At 43.9% G+C, this 22,897-nt stretch overlaps 1 protein-coding gene across 1 annotated transcript; it reads left to right on the forward strand.

Moving 5' to 3' along the window:
* The first annotated feature begins 8,632 nt into the window (after positions 1 to 8,632).
* LOC140123029 (vomeronasal type-2 receptor 26-like) lies at positions 8,633 to 21,493 on the forward strand. Its single transcript, XM_072144281.1, has 4 exons — positions 8,633 to 9,415; positions 12,268 to 12,489; positions 13,997 to 14,120; positions 20,556 to 21,493. The coding sequence occupies exons 1-4, from the start codon at positions 8,633 to 8,635 to the stop codon at positions 21,491 to 21,493; spliced, it is 2,067 nt and encodes a 688-aa protein (XP_072000382.1).
* Positions 21,494 to 22,897: the final 1,404 nt, after the last annotated feature.

Below are 22,897 nucleotides of genomic sequence, written 5' to 3' on the forward strand. Positions count from 1 at the left end.
CTAGCTTCATTCGGTCACTCTGTCATCGCTATGCTGTTGCCCAAAATTTTGGGCCTCAGAGGCATCCATGCATGCTGCCCCTACTGTTTACTGTCCATATCCGTGGTGTTTCCATCATTTTCTGAGGTTTCCGGGTGTTTGGCCAAGCTTCCCTGTGCAGACCCTTGGTCCCCTTGAAAAATGCTCGAGTCTCCCATTGACTTCAATGGGGCTCGTTATTCGAGACGAGCATCAGGAAAAGTTTGACTCGAGTAACGAGCACTCGAGCATTTTAGTGCTCGCTCATCTCTAGTCCTGACCTATCAAGTCCAGCCATCATGAAGTTTTAGTTTAGGCTTAAAGAGAATTGTCTGATCTAGTGAACTCTATTTAAATGATGTTATCAGAGAATTCTTGGTTGACTTATGATCCTCAGGTCCTCATTCTCATTCATGTGTCGGTCTTGGTGTGAAGCAGGTTGTGCATTTATCGTAACTGAGAACTGAAGTAATTGTGGACAATCCCAGCACTATGGAAAGAGCTGTGTCCTCCAGCTCTCTCTAACAATACAGACATCCCTGCAATTATCTTATTGTTCACGTATTAAACTTTTAAAGGAAACCTGCCATAAATTATTTACCTATCAAGGTAGATCTGATGACAGGTTTCCAGTAATATCTTAAACCCTAAACTATCCTTCCATAAAACCATAACATTTTCTAACCTAATCTACATTGTAGTCAACTAATATGTTAATTTTTCTGGAGAGGCTGCTGGTGCTTTTCCTCTCCAAAGAGTTGAAGCAAAGGACCATGTCCCAGTAGCCCCTGTGGTCCCTACCTAACGACGCAAGGCCAAGTTAAGATCTAGCGTGCCTCTGGCTTCAGTGCTCTCTGAAAAATTTTCATTAGTTAGCTAAATCTAGATAAGTTTAGAAAGTGTTATAGGGTTAGGGAAGGATAGTTTAAGGTTTAGGATATTACTGGGAACCTACCATCAGATCTGCCTTAATAGCTAGATTCCTGATGGTAGGTTTCCATTAAGTTTGTGTAAACCTACATTTTTGTTTTAACTAATTTACCTCTTACTTTTCTAAAGCCAAATCTAAGACGTTTTCCATTTACAAAGCCACGTGAGGGTTGATGTTTGTGGGGCACATTGTAATCCATTTTGGCACTTTGAACCACGGAGAAAAGTGGGTAAATAGCAGTCACCTTGATATCTCATCGCAAACCTTGCCGCAGCTATCGAGGTACCAGCGGAGACATGGCAAAGGGAAAAATAAAGAAGAAGAGCCCTCTGAAACTTACAAAGTTCGTCCCTGCGACAGAGGACTCCCGAGATTGCACCAGCCACGAGGCCTCTGCTCTGAACATGTGGAAACCGCAAGAAGCAGTTCCACAGCCTGTACTTTTTACTGGTGGAGTTACCACTAGCTAAACCCCTTCTCACGCTGATGTCATCTGCAAGCAGCCCTGCCATAAAATGCCCCCTTCACTGTAATTATAGTCCTGCGTCCAGGGAAATCAGTACATGTTGTCAGTCACATGGGAGGAGATGTTCAGAGGCAGGAGAGCTTGACTTCAGTGTCACATCCCACTCTACATCATAACAACGCCTCCCTGACTTGATACAGCCAATTAACATTTCACTTCAAAGTTGATTTTCTGAATGATGCCACCAAGCTTGGCCATAAAAGAAACATGATCTAGAAGCTGTTCAACTGCTTGACAACATACTGGTATTGATTTATTAGGCCAATTTCTGATGACAGGTTCCCTTTAATTTCATTCTTTAAACACTAATGAGTTGAATTTCCCTTGTAAGACATCATCTGTGTGGGAATAATCTACAGGAGACCCATCAATGGCCATAATCAGTTGAGTTTCAGCTTCAGGAGTCAATTCTACATGACAAAAGTAGATTTGTCATTATAATATGCTTAAAGGGGTTATCTGGGTGTTAAAAATTACTGAGTGCCGGGGTGGGGTGGGCTATTTAAACATAATAAACATCTACTTACCTCTCCCGGCGCTGCCGCTGTCCCGTGCCGTGGTCTGTCTCCTCTGTGCGCACAGGGACCTTCCGGCCGGCCGGAAGCTCCCATCCGACACCATGGGAGGGACGGATGGGAGGAGCCGGCCACATCGCGGACTGGAAGCTCCCTGTGCGTGGCATCTGTGCCCCTGTAAACAAACAGGGGCATAGATCAAGTGGACCAGGACATCGGTGGTGCCGGATGAGGAAAGTAGATGTTGGGGTAGGGGATTTCAACCAGACTCTTCGGCCTTCCATTGACTCCATGACCAGCCTTAAGACATCAGAACCCACCCCCTTGGTACAGACTATTTTTTTAAATAAACGTCAATGAAATATGACATATTAGGCACCTACTGCAAGTGATTTTACATTTGACTCTAATCTTTGTCAGACTCACCACTAGAAGAGTATTTTCATACAAATGACGATGGGCCAGTAGATGACCCTATGGTATGCACACAAAGCTACCCTGCTTTATCAATGAGGCCTCATATGCCAATCATCCTAATATACCAAAGGAGAACCCATTATTAAGCCGCCTCACAAGCTAACATAGATTAAATAAAGAGGGCTGCTGAAATGTTGCCCATAAACATGAGTATGCCCTCAGGAAGATGAAAATGTCATATTATTGGTCAAGTAACAAGCCTAGCGCTCTCTGTTGGCAAAGTGCCTAAAAGTCAGGTCTCCTAAGGCTTGCACCCCTCATTTATATAATGATGAAAACGTGAGGATTTTGGACACACCAGGCATAGCTGATGTTTTTGTAGAGTATTATGGTTCCCTCTACAACTTAGCAGGTGACCCCACTGAGTCGTAACCCAAGGGAAAACAGGCATCCATGCCCAGTTGTGAGAACAAATTAAGAGCTCATTCCCTTTTAAATGGGCCTCGGGGGCGATACCTTAACTAGGGATAACTGTGTCCTATCCGTCACACAGGCTGATGCCACATAACTGTGAACTGTTCAGGTTTCACATAAACCTAATCAGATTCTTAACAGGTTACAAAAGTTACTTCCTTTATGTGGCAGGGCCAAAAATCTAGAGTTCCTCTGAAGTCACTAGTGTCTCCTGATGGTGGCCGGGGCTGCCCTTGTGTAGATTCATACCACCATGCGGTCATAGAGGACCAAATGCAAGTGTGGTGGCAGCATGAGGCATATAAGTTATGGGTCTCTGTTGAAGCCTTGTTTCTGGGGTTACCTACTCTTAATACTCTGCTCTGGGTATCTCGAGGGACTTTAGACTTTCCCTTACTCCCGTATGAAGGAGGAAACCAGGTTCTTTGAACAAAAACTTGCTGCCATTACATATTAACAACAATTATTAGGAAAATGGCAGCAGTTAAGTCTCTAATTCTGAACTCTTTAAAATTTCTTGCAATGGACCCTCAATGGGCAAATGTATTCTGGAGGGCACATGGAGCCCTTTAGTGATTTGGTTGCAGAATTTTCGATACCCAGGGGGAACTTTTATAAATGCTTTCAGCTTTGGCACCTGCTGCTTAAACCTAACCCGCAACACCCCCCTCCCCCCTGGATTTAATAAATAATGCTAGGAACTTATTTTTTCCTAAATACCGAAGGGGTATCTCTGAAGCATCTAAAGCCCTGCTCCAGTCACTGCCATCCTCTAATCCTCCCTACCGCACAAGGTGGGACGTGGAACTAAAACAGAGTGCCTAGGCCCACAAACTATATATAAATTCTCCCATTGTAATAATCAACTAGGGGCCCTCGTTTAATTTTTTTTATTTTTTTGTATATGTGGTACTTAACCCTTTAAGGGCTCTACTAAATTTACTGGTGCAGCTGGAGACTGGCACTCTGTTACATGTTTGGTGGTCTTGTAGTAAGTTGTTGTAAGGGAAATCCTAAGAGAAGTGTTATAATTCCCACCACCCCGTGGCTCTGTTATACTTAGGGCTGGAGTCTTTGAAAAAGAAGAAGGGGTTTATCATCTTCCATATCCTCACACCTACAAGAATGAATCTAGCTAAGATGTGGAAATCTGCTAAGAATCCTGACGTATCTGCTATAATACATGAGATTCTATACAATTATGTATTAGAACACCGTATAGCTGCAAGAACTAGTTCGACCTCCACCTTTATCAGATATTAGGCAAAATGGCTTGGGTCTCTCCGCACCCACCTCTTCCTAATTTATGGATTTCCATATGATGAAGCACCAGCTCTCTGGTCTAGGGATGGTTTCGGTGAACCTGTATCGGTAACCTTTTTGTTGTGTCCGTTAAATGTTCCCTCTTTCCTCCCCTCTTCCCCCTTCTTTTTATTGCTTCCTGCTCTGTCTATGCGGTCGGAGGTGACCTCTATGTTATGGGCCACCATCTGCTTATGATGTCGGTAGAAATATTTGTAAACCCTTCAATAAACAATATATTGGGGGAGAAAATTTAGATTTTTGACTCTTCTTTTACCATTCTGATCTAAAACAAGCCGAGACACTCTGTCCTTGTTCTGCGGGTAGGTCTGTACATTTCTGCCATTGGATTCACTTTTTGGAGCTTAGTCTCCCAGTAAGCCGCCATTTTTCTGATACTTGTAGAAGTCTGCATGTGTTTGTTAATTATTGATACATGTCTCTATTGTTCTATGTATTGTTTAATGTAATGTGATACAGATAACTAGAGTTTATGGTGTCACACTGATTCTTCCTAAAATAGGACTCGGGGTATTTCTTATAAAAGTCTCCTTTATTGGCGTCCTCCAGGCTGCAGAATCCAGGATACAAGATACTTGCACAGGTTATCAGTCACCTGTCCGTGTCAGTCAGTCTTTCCTTGAGAATATGTTCTGGAGGTGGTCGGGAGGTTTCCATCTTCTCCAGTAGCTCTTCATATGTCATTATCCAGCTGTTGTGTCTCCTCCATATGTCTGTGAGAGACGTCCCAGACGTGAGAGCACAGGAGTTCTAGCAGTGAGAGACGTCCAGCTGTCTTAGCCTCGTTGTACCAGCCACCATGACACTTCATAGTAGAGGTGTGTCTTGTAGTGTTGGACGTTCTGTGTCCCTAAAGATCAGTGATGGCGAACCTTTTAGAGACCAAGTCCCCAAACTACAACCCAAATTGACCTATTTATCACAAAGTACCAATATGGTAACTTATTACCTAACTTATTGTTCCCTGCTCTGTTGTAACTTTTAATCGTATCAGTGTTCTGAGGACACCAATACAGTAGATAGAAGGAGGACTAATTTAAACAGGAAGAATTTTCTTTTCCTGGAGAAGGAGCTACGATGATAATTCTGATCTGTCAACACCTTAATAAAAGCATTGAGCGTGACAAGTCCTGGGCTGCCAGGGAGTACAAGTAGATACCTGCAGTCTTCTTTGGCGGAGGCCTCGGTGCCCAGAAAGAGGGCTCTGAGTGCCACCTCCGGCACCCGTGCCATAGGTTTGCCACCACTGCTATAGATGATGTTTCTATATATTAAGGCTTGATGCAATGTACAGTAGCTCATCCCTGACGCCGATATATATTGTGTATGTCAAGGTGCTATTACTTTAACTCTTCATGGTCTAATACTAATGAATATTGTAGATATATAATATTTAACAGTGTTCAGGCAACATTTAGGTCTAATATTCTTTAAAGCTTGGTCCCATAGGAAGGAATATTCTTCTCCAAACAAAACTGCATCTGCCTGACAATTTTTACATCTTTGAAATAGGAAAAACCATAAATATCCTGCAGTAATGGCATTTTTTTCTTAATGCTGCGTTTTGCAAACTTTAGTGTGTCGGTGTCTCTCTGATATGACTTTCTACTGCTGTCATTAATCCCAGAGTTTAGGCTAGTGGGCAGCTATAGAAAAAGAAATCATTTCAAGAAACAAGATGTAACATTGGCGTCATCCCCGATTCACGCCATTCATTTTATCTCTGCATGTACTTTGTACGTTGTGAGACCATAGGCTTAGCTTTCCGCCTGTCTACAGATTGATTGCTCTACAGCCTTGGAGGAAACCAGAAATTGGCCTGAAAAACCACTAGCAGTGTGTTGTCAAGCAGCTGAGCAGCTTCTAGATTATGTTTCTTTCATGACTTGGTGTGGAGGCATCATCTAAAAAAATCCATTTTGAAGTGAAATTTTAGATTGGTTGTATAAAGTCAGGGAAGCTACCTGCCTAGTAGCAAATAGTAACAACATCTGTCCTAGTAGTCAATAGTTGTAGTGTCTGGCCCATAAACCAATTGTAGCCCACTCCTAGTTAACAATAATAATGCCTTCTTTTATTAGTCAATGGTCATTGTGCCTGCTTCCAGTAGCCGAAAGTCACAGTGTCTTCCCAAGCTGCCAATAGTCAGAGAATTTTCCCCCTTTAGCCAGTTGTCATGGTGCCTGACCGAGAACAGTGCTTTTCCCCCAGAAGTCAATTGTCACAATGGGTGAATCAATAGACCTACTATAGCCAATAAAGAAATGGTGTTCCCACAGTAGCCAATATAGTAACAGTATCCCTACATTTATCAATATAATACTGCTGTTTAGCTAATATAGTATATGGTACCGTGTACCCAAAGTAATCAATCACGTCACAGTCCTCAACACATTAACCAATTTAGAATAGCCAACAGTCACAATGTATCCACACTGTGATCTGTAGTCACATTCCCTGTACCAAAGTAGCCCATAGTTACCTTTTTCCAGTAGGCAATAGTCACACTGCCCACTATCACAGTAGCCAATAGTCACAGTAACTGTCCCACAGTAGCCAAGAATCACAGTCACTGCCCTTATAAGCAAATATTTATATTATCTGCCCCACAGAAGAAAATAGTCATAGTGCCTGACCTTACAGTAGCCAATAGGGCCTTCTCCACAAAACAAATAGTCACAGTGTCTTCTCTACAGTAGACAATAGTCACAGTGCCTGCCCTCAGTAGCCTTTAATCACTGTGACTATTTCAAGTAGCCAATAGTCACAGTGCTAGCCCTCAATAGCCAATAGCTACAGTGCCTTTTCCCAGTAGGCAATAATCACAGTGTTTTCTTCCAGTAGCCAATTGTCACGATGCCTGCCTTCATAATAGAAAATAGTCACAGTAACCAATGGTCAAAGTACTTACCGCAGTAACCAATATTCACAGCACTTGCCCAACAGTAGCCAATCATCACAGTATCTACCCCACAGTAGCCAATAATCACAGTGCCTGCACCCAGTATCCAATAGTCACAGAGCATTCCCACATTTGGTCAAAGCGCCTTCCCTCAATAGTCACAATGCATGCGCCTAGTAGCCATAAGTCACAGTGTCTGCCCCCAGTAGCCAGTAGTCATAGAGCTTGCTTGCAGTAGCCAAAAGTCACAGTGCCTGTCCACAGTAGACAATTGTCACAGCACCTACTCTCCTTATTCAAAAGTCACTAGACCTGCCCAGTATGATAAATTTCCAGTGCTGGCTCCAAGAAACCTATTGTTGCAGTGCCAGTGTACAGTATCCAATAGTCACAGCAACTGCTACAAGTAGGCAATGGTCACTCTCACAATAAGACAAGAGTCACAGTACCTGCCCCACAGTAGCCAATAGTCAAAGGATTTATCATTGGGGTTTTTGTCTGTTTGGCTTTTTTGGGCGCAGTTGTGGTAATAATGCTGTTTTGTGACTTTCCATTGCACCAAATGAACAGAGGACAGGGTCTTTGACATAGACCCTGCTTGCCCCAAATTCATTAGTTGCATAGACTACATTTCACAATATTACTGAATTCATGATTTGCGATTTGGTGCAAATTTACGCCAGTCCCTACCCTGGTCTATGTTGCGACTTTTGTTGGGTTTTTTTTTCAACGTTTAATGCAACAACAACGCATACAGCAGATTTATCAAGGGCCAAGGCCATCTTGATGAATCTGACTGCAGCAAAACTCTAAAGACAAACATAAAACGTAAGGAGCCGCTCTAATGATAAAGTACCTCCAATGTATCTACCTTACAATAGTCAGTAGTCACATTGACTTCCCCAGTAGCCAATAGATCATTTGCTAATTGTCTTAGTGCTTGGGTCCAGTAGCCAAGGCAGAGCATCTGCTTTCAGTTAGCATTAGACCTAGTGACTGCTTAACATATAGCTAATAGTCACACCACCTTCCCAACAGTAACCTTTAGTCACAAGGACATCGTCATTGTGCCTCCCCTCACAATAGCCAATAGTCAGAGAAGCTGCCCCACAAAAACCAATAGTCTCAGCACTTGCCCCACAGTAACCACTAGTCACACAGTCTGACACAAGTAGCCAATAGTCATAGAACCTGCCCCACAAAAGTCATATAGCCTACTTTTAGTAGCCAAAAATCAAATTGCCAGCCCCTGGTAGCCAAAATTCACAGTACTTTCCCCCTAGTCAGCAGTCATAGCGGCTGCCCAAATAGACAACAGTCATGGTGCTTGCTCACAAGTAGCCACAGTGCCTGCCCAACACAGTAAACAATAGTAATAGTCTGCAGGCTGAATGCTTTTCACTGGATCCCATCTCTGCAGCTATCCATACAAAACCAAATCCATTATCAACCATGTGAGATGTAGAATCACTCGGAGCAATTTTATCACATATTATTTATTTTCCTCCCAGATCAGCTATGGGGCTATGGATTCTATATTTAACAATAAGATCCGGTTCCCAACTTTTTTCCGTACAGTTCCTGATGATTGGGATCAGCATAATGCGATTGTTCTCTTACTGAAGCATTTTGGATGGAACTGGATTGGAATTGTAAGAGCGGATGATGAGAGCAGTGAACGAGCGGTAATAGATCTCACTAGTGTCCTGACCCGGAACGGGATATGTGTTGTTCTAAATACCATTGTCTATAAACAATACACCTTAACAAAATTTAAGTCTGGTTACGAATTCGCTGTCCAAGAGATACTCAAAAGCAATTGTGATGTTATCATATTTCTTGGTAACACAAGGAATCTCAGGGATGTTCAGATGGATTTGCTTCGTGGATATAATAATAGGAAAGTTTTTATACTACCGCCTTTATTTACTAAGCATAGTATTGATGTTGGTCACAAGCTGATTGGATCTTTACAGATTTCTCTATCTATTAGAGATATTTCTGGGCTGAAGGATTTTTTGCTCAACGTTGGTCCTTTCAAGCATCCAGATTCCAAAATAACGTATGATATATGGGACTTTTATCTTGAATGTTGTAAAGATCCTTCTCTGTTTAACATTTGCCGATCCTGTAACGATACAAATCTTTTCAGTAAAGTTCATCCTTCTATGTATGATGTCAACAATTTCCGCTTTACCTTCAGTGTGTACTCTGCAGTCTACGCTGTGGCTTATGCGTTGCATGATTTATCACTAAGAGAAGGAGATCTGATGTCATTGGCCAAAAACAGGTCCCGAATGTTATCCAAGGTAAGTGCCCAAGAGGGCAGTAATGTTGAAGAGGCCTTCGTGCCCCATTCGCCTTCATTTTATGTTACCGTTTTCTGTTACTTAAAATATCATTAAAATACACAATGTGAGTAATGAGCAATGTGAAAACCAATAATGTGACCAAATATGTGAATTAGATGCCATATACAGCGCCTTGCGAAAGTATTCAGCCCCCAGATTTCAAGATTCAAACATAAAGAGATAAAACTGTAATTTTTCGGTGAAGAATCGACAACAAGTGGGACACAATTGTGAAGTGGAACTAAATTTATCGTACATTTTAAAATATTTGTAAAATCGAAATGACCTAATGTGTTCCAAAATGACTGATGATAATAAATATGATCCACCTGAGTGCCGTCAAGTCTCCGTATAAATCCACCTGCACTGTGATATCTGAGGTTCTGCATCATGAAGACCGAGGAACACACCAGGTAAGCCCACAATGCTGTTGAGAAGAAGAGGCCCATGATCCCTCTGGATGACTTGCAGAGATCTAAAGCTGAGGTGGAAGAGTCTGGCCAGAAGACAACAATCAGTCGTACGCTTCATAAATCTGCCCTTTATGGGTGAGCGGCAAGAAGAAGCCATTTCTCAAAGATATCCAGAAAAGAGTCTTGTTGAAGGTTTGCTACAAGCCACCTGGGAGACACCACACATGTGGAAGAAGGTGCTCTGGGTCCAAAATCACACAACCACAAGGCCATACAGCATGTTTGGCGTAAAAGCGACATAGCTCATCCCCTGAACACACCATCCCCACTGTCACACATGGTGGGGGAAGCATCCTCACTGTCACACATAGTGGTGGCAGCATCCCCACTGTCACACATGGTGGAGGCACCATCCCCACTGTCATAAATGGCGGAGGCACCATCCCCTCTGTCACACATGGTGGTGGCACCATCCCCACTGTCACACATGGTGGTGGCACCATCCCCACTGTCACACATGGTGGAGGCACTGTTCCCGCTGTCACACATGGTGGGGGCACCATCCCCACTGTCACACATGGTGGTGGCAGAATCCCCACTGTCACACATGGTGGTGGCACTGTCCCCACTGTCACACATGGTGGTGGCACTGTCCCCACTGTCACACATGGTGGTGGCACTGTCCCCACTGTCACACATAATGGTGGCACCATCCCCTCTGTCACACATGGTGGTGGCACCATCCCCACTGTCACACATGGTGGTGGCACCATCCCCGCTGTCACACATGGTGGAGGCACCATCCCCACTGTCACACATGGTGGTGGCACCATCCCTGCTGTCACACATGGCGGTGGCACCATCCCCACTGTCACACATGATAGTGGCACCATCCCCGCTGTCACACATGGTGGTGGCACCATCCCCGCTGACACACATGGCGGTGGCACCATCCCCACTGTCACACATGGCGGTGGCACCATCCCCACTGTCACACATGGCGGTGGCACCATCCCCACTGTCACACATGGCGGTGGCACCATCCCCACTGTCACACATGGTGGTGGCACCATTCCCGCTGTCACACATGGTGGTGGCACTGTCCCTGCTGTCACACATGGTGGTGGCACCTTCATGGTTTGGGCTTTCCTTCAGCAGGGACAGGGAAGATGGTTAAAATTGATGGGAAAAAACCTTAAAAAGAGTCTGGAAAAGACCTGAGACTGGGACTGAGAATAATCTTCCAACAAGACAATGATCCCAAACATAAAGCCAAATCTACAATGGAGGGTTTGCAAATAAACGTAACCAAGTCCAGACCTGAATCCAATGGAGAATCTGAGGAAAGAACTGAAAACTGCTGCTCACAAACGCTTCATCCAACCTCCCTGATCTCCAGCTCTTCTTCAAGGAAGAATTGGCAAGAATATCAGTTTCTCGATGTGTAAAACTGATAGAGACCTGATACCCTAAGACCTACAGCTGTAATTCCAGCAAAAGGCGGGGCTACAAAGTATTAACTTAAGGGGCCAGATATTATGGAGCATCCTACTTTTCAATTTATTTTTTACAAAAGTTTTAAATATCTAAGAAAGTTTGTTCTGCTTCACAATTGTTCTCCTCTTGCTTGATTCACAAAAAGTTTTTGTACATGAAATGTCCGGGGGTTACTGCAGGTCCTACAGGCGTCATGTGGTAATGATTGCTGAAGCCAAATGGTTCGGACAGGACTCAATAGCGCATGTCTGGCCACTGCAGCCAAAATGTGAGGTGGTCGTATCCGAGGAAGCCATATCGTTTCTAAGGGACAACATGACTACATTTATGAGAAATTATCTTCACACAGGAACATTTTTTTTAATAACATCCAATTGAAGAAATGTTTACATTTGGCAAATGAATTAAATGCCCAGATGGGAAAACCCCTTTAAGCTTCTTATGCCCTGGTTTTTACCAAAAAAAGGCTTGAAAAATTTTGCAAATGAGCTTGGGAGGCTCCATAGATGTTAGTAGAGCCTGGAGCTCCTCAAGCTTATTAGAATGATTTTTAAAGCCTTTTTTCTAAAAAAAAATTAGGGCATAGGAAGCTTAAAGAAGAGTGGAACCTGCCAGGTGCGGGGGTGGGGGGGACACCAGTATGTCAGTGTACTTGGTTTACAATCCTTCATCCTGGTAGTAGATGTCCTTTAAGAACAAACCTACAGAGCCCCATCTGGGGGTTTTAAAAACGTTCTTTCCCTGTGTTCCTATTCGTCCTAAACAATAGTGCAGAACGAGTGAGTATAGAAGGTTTCTTGTTTTTACAGACCCTCCCAGCTGTATCTCATTTGCTTAATTCCAGGACATAGATGAGATTTAAATTGTATTACAGTAACAAAACATTCTGTTATTCTGTAGGTCAATCGCTACTTACAGACGGTGAATTTCACGACTCCTGGGGGGGAGGAGCTTCACTTCAATGAGAATAGAAGCACGCCTGCACGATTTGATGTATTAAACTATTATATATTAAACACAACAAACGAAATAAGACGAGTCGGATATTACAATGACGTGGGCGGTGATCAGCAATTTATGATAAATGACAGCGACATTCACTGGGACCCAAAATTTGCTCAGGTAGATGAACTGTATAGATTTTATTAGAAATATTTAAATGGAACTGGTCATTAATTTATACAAGTTTTCACACACCTAAAATACCCATGGGGTCTAAGGTAGATTTTCTTAATTTGAGAACTGGAGAAGGTCCCATTTAGGTTAGATTCCCAGCCGTTGATGTAGGCCAGAGTGGCCCCTAGGCCTTGGGGACAATATGTATTTGTATAATGTGGAAAAAGCCCCTTTAGATACATTCTGTTTCATCTTACACTGAGGGTCTTCCATTATCACTCACAAATCTTTATCATGAAATTTTTGTAAAAGAATACAATTCGAATGAGACGAGGTCGAGGATAAGTATGTTGCTCGGTGCGGTCTAAGCAGGTATGGTATCACGTTGCTTGGCATAAGAGGAGAAGGAGAACCTAGGAGATGAGTATCAGAGGATTTGATGACTTGGAGTGTTGTCTTAGTGATGGGTTTATCACATGGGCCTGGGGGATCTATATTCCACAGTTGTGCTTTCTGGGCATTAGTCAAGGAGTGGGCTTCTAATTCAAAGCTCAGAGTTGGGGGTTATGGTGTTGGATACATCTTTTTTAGAGTATTGCTATATAATAGCTGGCCTCATTGACTCTTCTAAGTTTCAGGCGCTTATAAGGAATCTTTGCTTTTTGGCCTTCCAGGAATGAGTTGAATGATACTCTAATTTGTAAGACGAAGGCTTTGGTAATGGCTAAAAGCAGGCTCTGCTTGAGGTACAGGAACTTAGTGCCAGGGCTTGAGAAGGCACTTTCTTGAGAACTGAGGTCAACAATGGTGCTGAATTGCCATCTGTGGAAGCTGCATCTTAGTCGGTTAGGCTCTCAGCTTCTGAATTGTCTGGCACATTGAAGTCCTGCAATGCCATGCTGGTGGTGGGGCAGTGAGGCAAGCTTTTTACAGAGGTATTTTTCCAAATCCTCTTGATTTTTCTTACTTTTGGGGTAGTATACGGTAATAGATTTTCCAATTTTGGGTTTGATGAATTGCTGATAAGCCACGGTTTGGGGTCCGTGTGTGGGAGCTCTTATTCAGACGTCCACCATGTAGCTTGGTCAGGTTTTTCAAAACTTTATTGATGATTATTTAACTATATTTTTGGTGATTACCAGATTCATTAAAATTTCGAGTGAATTTAAATCTGATCAATGAACCTAGAAGCAAACCCCACCGGTAACACCCACTATTGGTGCTGGACTCAATCACAGGTGTTAATTGTTTAAATATTACTGACAAAGTCAGGCATTAATTGCTAGGGGTTGAAACATAACATTGCAGTTCTGAACTTTTTTCACCCTTTCCAATGCATTGCATGTAATATTAAATGGTACCACTAAAAAGTAGATTTGTTCTGCAAATAAAGTGCTAAAAACTGAAAAAAAAAAAAAATTAAACGCATTCCCATCATTCTCTACAGCTGGACATAGGTTTTGGGCCACCATTTGTACCCTCCAGGAATTCTCATAACCTTCCTCTATTCCAGACTCCACAATCTCTCTGCAATCCTCGCTGTTTACATGGATACAGGAAAGTTCTCCATGATGGAAAACCGAGATGCTGCTACTATTGTGTCCCATGTCCAGAGGGGGAAATCTCCAACCAGACAGGTAATACTACCCTAAAACGACCAAATGTGCAGTGAATGAAGCCGGGGAGTTTGTAAGATAAACCTCAATAAACAGTCAATGGCAATTAATCGTATAGAGCAAACAGCGCCCTGCAACCCAGCCGTGCTCCTATGTGTGCCCCTCCACACCAGCAGCAGTCTCACTCACTTCTGCACGATCCAGCTGTGACTCCTGCGGTCCGGCACACGCGTTCCCGCCTCCTAGTGCGCGCTGGCTTTGTGAGATTTAAAGGGCCAGCGCGCCGCTAATTGGTGTTGCGGGCCGTCTGACCTGCTAAGTAGCCCGCCTTGTGCCATTCAAAAAGCTTGCTCCCTATGCCCTGCAATTGGTGAATTCCCGTTGTGATCCCAGTTTTGTTCTTGATTTCGCTTTTCCACTGCCAATCCTGACCTTCTGCTCTGCCTTTGACTTTGATCCTGTGCTGCCCGTCTCAACCTCCTACCTGTCCCTGACCAAGATTCTGTGTCACTACCCACCGCAGCAAGCTCAGCCCGCTTTTCTGCGGGCTCTGTTGAAAACAGCATGCCACTTAAACTCCGCTCCCAGGTATCCTCTTATGTCCTCGTTCGCAGTGGTCCAGTGGGTCCACTACTCCTGATCCTGACAGTAAGATCCGGCAATGGATCCCGATAAGGTTCTACTACCTGAACTAGCTGATCTTGCCACCATCGTGGCCCAGATTTCCCAGGAGATTGCCCAAGGTCAGCAACTTGGACAAGTCACCGCCATGTTGCAGCAATTGTTAGCTACTCAGCAGCAGCTTAAAGTTCCTGCAGCCCCTCCTGCTACTTTGGTTTGTCTACCTTCTGCAGAACCAAGGCTGAGACTCTCCATGCCTTCCAAGTATGATGGGGATCCCAAGTTGTGCAGGGGCTTTATCACTCATTGCTCCTTGCACCGTGAACTAACGTCTACGCAGTTCATCACAGAACGGTCTAAGGTGGTTTTCATCATCAGCCTCCTCTCCAGGAAGGCCCTGGCATGGACTACTCACTTCTGGGACAGGAAAGACTCAGTCACATCTAATATCACCACATTTGTTGCTGAATTCCAGTCCGTCTTTGAGGAACCAGCCGTGGCGTCATCTGCTGCGACCCCCCTGCTGAACTTGCGCCAAGGGTACTTATCTGTCGGTTACTATGCAGTTCAGTTTGGTACCCTAGCTGACGAGTTGGCCTGGAATGAAGAGGCCTTGGTCGCTTCCTTAAAAAAAGGACTTTCTGGACAGATTAAAGACGCCCTGTCTGAACTAGATCTTCTGTCTTTTCTGAGTGGTTTCATCTCCCTTGCCACTCAGATTGATATCCAGTTCTCAGAGCATTTTGAGAAGCAACGTCTTGAACAAGCGCAAGCCAGGACATTCCGACTGCCCCGCCTGACTTCTGTTTTCCAAAGACCACCTCAGTTGTCTTCCATGTTTGCTGTAAAGGAGCCCATCCAGGTGGATAGAGCTTGTCTGTCTCCTCAAGAGCGTTCCAAATGAAGAAAAGGGAATCTCTGCCACTATTGTGCCAGCCAGGAGCACTTTCTTGAGACCTGTCCAGTCCGTTCTCAGCGTTCGGGAAACACACACACCTAGGGTTCCTGTGAGAAGCGCTCCGAGGTGAGAACAAAGCTTCTCCATGTCTGAATGTCCAAGTTCTCCTCAGGTTTGGAACAATTGACCCGGTTTCTCTGGTTCATCCAGAAAAGCCGCTGATCATTTTTTTATTTCAGTGGGCAGATGCATCTACACTCCCGTCCAGTATCGCACCAAGCCCCTATGCTTGCAAGCTGGGGCCTTGTGCAAAGAGAGCCAATCATTCCATGTTCTACCCCAATCCACGTCTTCTGTTCTACTTGGTCTCCCATAGTTGCAACATCATGCTTCTGTGCTCAATTGGCGTACTGGTGGGTCTCCCCGCTTTGTACATGGACTTGGCTGACGTCTCCGCCACGTGGTCAAGTTTATCCACTATCTGTACCTGAAACCACAAGCTATGTGAAGAAGAATCTGAAGAAGGGCTTTATACGCATGGCTTCCTTACCTGCCGGTGCTGGATTCTTCTTCGTGGCCAAGAAGGATGGCTCCCTTCGTCCATGCATCGATTATCATAGTCTCAATAAAGTTACAGTGAAAAACTGCTACCCACTTTCTCTAATCATGGAACTTTTTCTGCGCATCAATGAAGGCGATGGATGGAAGACTGCCTTCAATACACAAGATGGGCATTTTGACCCATTTAAACCCTTTGGACTCTGTAATGCACCACCAGTGTTCCAGGAGTTTGTCAATGACATTTTCAGAGACTTACTGTATACCTGTATTGTGGTCTATCTTTATGATATCCTGCTGTTCTACAAGATCCCATCGGGCCCATGTATGGCAAGTTCTCAGGCGCCTAAGAGCCAATGACCTTTATGCCGAACTTGAGAAGTGCCAATTTCATCAGTCTTCCGTTCCTCGGGTACATCATCTCTGACAAGGGACTACACATGAACCCTGCCAAGTTGTCTGCAGTACTTCAGTGACCTTGCCCAGTTGGACTTTGTGCTACCCAGAGATTCATGGGCTTCTCTAATTACTACCGGCAGTTCATACCACATTTCTCCTCTACTATTGTGGTGCTGACCAAGAACGCTAATCCTAAACTCTGTCTTCCGGCAGCTGAAGAAGTTTTCTCTTAGCTGAGGTCTGCCTTTACCTCCACTTACGTTCTTATCGGACCTGATATTGAGAAACGGTTTGCCTCATCCGTTGGTGCCGGAGCCGTTCTCACCCATGTAGGGGCCGAAGGTTGAACCCTCAACTGTGGCTTCTTCTCCAAGAACTTCGGCAGAGAGGAATTATTCAATGGTGATCTGGATGCCTCTGGACATAAAGCTAGCTTTGGAGCAAAGGTGTTATCTAGAGATGAGCGAGCACTAAAATGCTCGGGTGCTCGTTATTCGAGACAAACTTTTCCTGATGCTCGAGTGCTCGTCTCGAATAACGAGCCCCATTGAAGTCAATGGGAAACTTGAGCATTTTTCAAAGGGACCATGGTTAGGGAATAAAATGTGTTATTTAATTGAAAAAGAATGTCTTCTGATAAGTTATCAGATGTATGCAAACATCTGCAATCTATTCTTCACTGTTCTGCGTGTATATTATCTCCCGACAAGTTAGCAGATGTGAATAACAGTGAAGAATAAAATAAAAACAGTGAACACAGGATCATTTAAGTGAAAAATTCAGTGAAAAATGCAGTGAAGAATAGATTACAGATGTTTGGCACATCTGCTTACTTGTCGGGAGATACGCTGTCCCGGGATCCGCTCCTCTTCTTCCACTGAAGTCTCCCCGATCTATCTGCCCTTCCCGATGTCTCTCTGCCCTTACCGATGTCTCTGTGCCGCTGCCTCAATGTCTCTGTGCCGCTGCCCCACTGTCTCCGTGCCTGCCGCTGCCCTGATGTCTCCGTGCCTGCCGCTGCCTGTGCTGCTCCCCGGTGTCTCTGTGTTGCTCCCTGGTGTCTCTGTCCTGCTCACCGTGTTCTTCAATGTGTTCTTCACATACTATTTTGTTCGCACCGTTCCGCGCGTATCTTCCGACAAGTAAGCAGATGTGCCGAACATCTGTAATCTATTCTTCACTGTGTTCTTTACTGTGTTTTTCACTTAAATGATCCTGTGTTCACTGTTTTTATTCTATTCTTCATTGTTCTTTACTGTGTTTTTTTAATTAAATGCTCGATCTCGAGCAGGGGAAATACTCGTCCGAGCAACGAGCCGTTTCGAGTACCTTAATACTCGAACGAGCATCAAGCTCGGACGAGTATACTTGCTCATCTCTAGTGTTATCTTCTGGAAGGAGCTCGTCATCTGGTCTGTATCTACACTGCCCCAAAGAAACTCCTATCTCCAGACTGCTGGACAGGCTCGTTGGTCCCTCTTCTTCTCCCGCTTCAACTACATGATACATTTCCGTCCTGCAGAAAAGAATGTTAAGGCCAATGCCCTCTCTCATGCCTCTCATGTAATTGGGGAAGAACCCACTCCTAGACATTCAATATTGCTGCTCCTGTGGACCTATGTCAGCTTCCTCCTGGCAAGATCTATGTCCGACCAGCTCTTAGGAAGAGGATATTAACTTGGTGACATTTCTCTCATGTGGCTGGGTGGCTGGGCATCCTGGGATGCAGAGATCTGTTGCTCTCATATTTCGTTTCCACTGGCCTTGTCAAGAACGTACAGGATTTTGTGTTCTCCTGCACATCATGTGCCCATAACAAGTTGTCACATCTCAAGCCAGCAGGTGTGCTCCTGCCATTGCTAATACCCAGTTGCCCATGGACTCACATAGCCATGGACTTTAGTAAAGATATCCCATTATCTTCCGGTAATACAGTCATCTGGGTGGGAATGGATCATTTTTGTAAAATATTCCACTTCATTCCTCTACCCTTGTCTCCAGCTTGTTCTTCCTCCATGTCTTTGGGCTTCATTGACTCCCTCTGCACATTGTCTCAGACCGCGGGGTCCAGTTTTTTCCCCAATTCTGGGAATACCTGTGCAGGAAACTTCAAGTAAAGTTGGATTTCTCCTCTATGTACCATCCACAGTCAAATAAACAAGTAGAGAGAGTTAACTAGACTCTGGGCTGTTATCTCCATCATTTTTTCTCTTCCCGTCAGGATGACTGGTCCACTCTGTTGCCATTGGCACAATGCTGCTGGCTCCGCTCCCTTCTTCATTGTCTATGGAATGCACCCACACCCTCCTCTTCCTCTTTATGTGCCTTCGGATATTCCTGCCATGGAAGAGTTGGTCCAAGATCTTAAATCTATCTGGAAGCAAACTCAACTCTACTTGCTACAGGCATCTGCTCGAACCAAGGCCAAGCCAACAAAAAAGGCAGGCATTCACCGATCTTCTCTCCGGGTAAGGTGTGGCTGTCCTCCAGGTATATCTGTCTGAAGATTCACAGCAACAAACTTGGTCCACATTTCCTGGGTCCATTCAAGGTGCTGAAGCAGGGTCGGCTCCAAGTTGGTTGCCAGGGCCTCAGAGGGCCTCGTTGCAGTGAACTCATGTAGCAGCATTAAAAATTCAGAAACTAAATCAGCTGTTCCCTAAAATATTCCCAAGTTTATCATACCAAACAGTCCCTTCATAGTTATTTTATATAAGTTCCCCTCACCCTCCATGGATTTCTTATTTGAAGCCTTATGCCGCCCCCCCCCCTCCCGCAGCTCTGGGCTTCGGCACTTGATCAGGTTTGCCTAGTGCTGGCGCCGGCCCTGTGAAGCACATAAACTCTGTGGCGCATCAGTTCCGCCTTTTATGCGTATCCCAAACTACTTCCACGTCTCTCTACTGAAACCAGTCATCCTGAACCGCTTCTCCCGGCAAGTACCTCCTCATGCTTCTGTGGCTGACTCCACCATTGTCTTTGAGGTTAAGGAGGTCCTGGATACAAAGAGGGTTAGAGGGAAGCAGTTCTTCCTTGTCGACTGGAAGGGCCTTGGGCCTTAGGCGAGTTCATGGGAGCCTGAAGATAACATCCTAGACTGTACTTTTCTGCAGAGGTTCCTTCAGACCAAGAAGAGGGGGAGGCAAAAGAGAAGGGGGGACTGTCACGGGTGCCCCTATGTCTCAGGTTGCAGGTTTAACTATGCTCCCTGTGTGCCTCTCCACGCTAGCAGCAGTTTCACTTACCTCTCCCTGATCCAGCAGCATCTCCTGCGAGATTTAAAGGGCCAGCATTCTGCTAATTGGTGTTGCAGGCAGCCTTATGCCCTGCAATTGTTTGGCAAATTCCCGTTGTGAACCTGGTTCTGTTCCTGATTACGCTTCTCTGCTGCCAGCCATGACCTTCTGCTATAAAATTGACCATGATCCAGTGCTGCCTGTCTCGACCTCCTGTCCCCGAGTACGGTTCTGGCTCACGACTCTGTACCTCTCCTTGGCTGCCACCCCAAGCAAAGTCATGACTGTGTAGTGACCTGGTGGTACCCTGCCTCAGCAAGTCCAGCCCACTTTGCGACATGCTCTGTTGAAAACCAGGTGCCACGCAGACTCCACTCCCAGGTGTCTGCTTACGTCTATAAATCACTTATCTCCTATTATGTTGTTGCTAGGTTAATCTATTAAAACAAGTTTTCCAGTTGGAGATTCCATACTATATCATCTTTTATAATCCCTAATATCTGGATTATTCCTCTGTACTCACATAATAGGTAATACTGTACTTTATCTACAATTAATCTCTCTCCAAGGTTCAGAAAGTTTTTACCATTATAATGAATCCAGACACAGGTAATAGGAGAAATGTGACTACTGTATAAATCATAAAAATGAAAAAAATAAATAAACCAAATCACAATAAGAAGTTCCATGTGTAACATCAATGTAATTAATTATTAATGTGTCATGTACATCACATCTCCACAGATATGGAAACTTGTCTGAAGTGTTCCAGGGATCAATGGTCAAACGAGAGAAGAGACTCCTGTATCCCGAGAGCGGTGGAGTTCCTGTCTTATGAGGAAACCCTGGGATTGTCTCTTGTGGTCCTTGCTGTGGTCCTCTGTCTTCTGACTGCTGTTATATTGGGGATTTTCATCAGACACAAGGACACGGCCATTGTAAAAGCCAATAACCAGAACCTCAGCTTTATCCTTCTTCTCACACTCATTTTATCCTCTCTCTGCCCTCTTCTATTTATTGGCCATCCCACCGAGACGTCCTGTCTCCTCCGACAAGTGGCTTTTAGTAACATCTTTACAGTTTCAGTTTCTACAATTTTGGTGAAAACCATCACAGTGATCTTGGCCTTTAGAGCCACAAAACCAGATACAAGACTGAGGAGATGGCTCGGAAGACATTTCTCAGCTGGTCTGCTGATCATCTTCTCATCTGTTGAAGTTGTCATCTGTGTCTTTTGGTTGTCTTTCTCTCCACCATTCCCATATCAAGATACAACAACAGAAATTGGGAAGATCCTTCTACAATGTGATGAAGGGTCTATCGTTGCTTTCTATGTTGCTATAGGTTATGAGGGACTCCTGGCTGTCTTGAGCTTCGCTGTAGCATTTTTTGCCAGGAAACTTCCGGACACCTTCAACGAGGCTCAGTACATCAGCTTCAGCATGCTGGTCTTCTGCAGTCTGTGGATTTCCTTCATTCTGGCCTATCTCAGCACCAAGGGGAAGTACATGGTGGCTGTGGAGGTCCTCACCATTGAGGTTTCGAGTGCAGGACTTTTGGTTTGCATCTTCATTCCTAAATGTTACATTATTCTTCTGAGACCAGAACTGAATGTTAAAGGAAACTTAATAATTAAAAAAAAACCTCAAGATTACAATATAATACATACAACTATGCATTGATTGGAAGCAAAGATCTATACTGTATGAAAGGATGCAGAGATTATTTCGGGGGAATAAACTCTAAGTATCCAAGATATAAAAGGGAAATGACAAAGTCAATTTATTTTATTTAGCTCAGAATCCTTGCTGTACTTCTTATAATGCCTTTCTCTTTACATCCACCTGAGTGTGTCTTGTACAATGTAGCAGTACAGCTGCAGGCTCCTATTTATTGCTCCTTAAACTTGACTTTAGAATCAGGGTAGAATCAGAGCAAATGGAAACATTAAATTATGCAATACAAGGATTGCCCCCAAATTCTTATATGCAATCCTAGTAGATAGTTGATTCTAGACTCGCTGGAGGCAGAAAAGTAAATGACGCTTCACCTTTAGGATACCACTAAAATGCACTAGGACTAAATTATCTAGAAATGCAAATATAAACCTCCAGTTAACTCCAGGACTGTACTGCACAAATATATAACAGCCATGCCTATGCTGTACACATAAATCTATACCTACAGTGACTATACTGCTCACATAAATATATACCAGCAATACTTCATACATAAATCACTACCAGCAGTGACTCTAATGCACAAATAAATATATACCAGCAGTGACTATATTGCGCACATAAATATATACCAGAAACAACTATACTGTGCACATAAACTTATACCAACAGCGACTATATCAGACAAATAAATATTTACAAACAATCCAAATTCTGCTCTCATTAAAATATAATGTATAAGAAGGGAATATCATACAAACATAAACCTATAACAGCACAAACAAATATATAGAAGTAATAACTAAGTTGCTTACCTGAATCAAATATAAGCAGGAAATATTCTTCAAACATAAAAACATGCTTGCGATAAATATACCACACCTATAAATATAGTATGTGCCTGTAATAAAGATCCCATACATGACCCTGCAGTGCATAAATATATACCAGCAATGATTAATACTATATAAACATGAACTCTTTACTATCCAAAAAGGATACACGTTTTGGCCCATAAACAGCTCTACTGCAAGTAGAAATGGTGATGAAATCTGCATATTATAGCACAAATATATGCAAATCACGACAAAATATATATCAAAAACATGTGACTACCAAAGATATGTAAACTCAAAGAAATACGTAATGCACGATCACATGAATAAGCGAGTCATAAGTGCAAAAGTTACATAGTTATATCACTAATTAGAACAGATACTCACAGACTCATAGTAGGAACGCTCCGCAGGAGGCTGGAGCTGGTAGGAACCCTAAACTCTCATATCTCATCACAGCAGAAGTCAGGGCAGAGAGACAGAGCTTCAGCTTCACACCGTTCCCATGAACGCCGCCTGGACATACACAGCTTAGATTGGCGAGTGTATGTGCCGTTATATGTAAGTATAA

The sequence above is a fragment of the Engystomops pustulosus genome, chromosome 3 (genome assembly GCF_040894005.1).
Source record: "Engystomops pustulosus chromosome 3, aEngPut4.maternal, whole genome shotgun sequence".
In the NCBI taxonomy this organism is placed as follows: domain Eukaryota; kingdom Metazoa; phylum Chordata; class Amphibia; order Anura; family Leptodactylidae; genus Engystomops; species Engystomops pustulosus.

Bases quoted from the DNA above. Each gene is read 5' to 3' on its own strand.
- LOC140123029 (XM_072144281.1), top strand. From the start codon at position 8,633: ATGGATTCTATATTTAACAATAAGATCCGGTTCCCAACTTTTTTCCGT. The intron at 9,416-12,267 runs GTAAGTGCCCAA...GTTATTCTGTAG, and splicing joins GGTCCCGAATGTTATCCAAG to GTCAATCGCTACTTACAGAC. The intron at 14,121-20,555 runs GTAATACTACCC...ACATCTCCACAG, and splicing joins GGAAATCTCCAACCAGACAG to ATATGGAAACTTGTCTGAAG.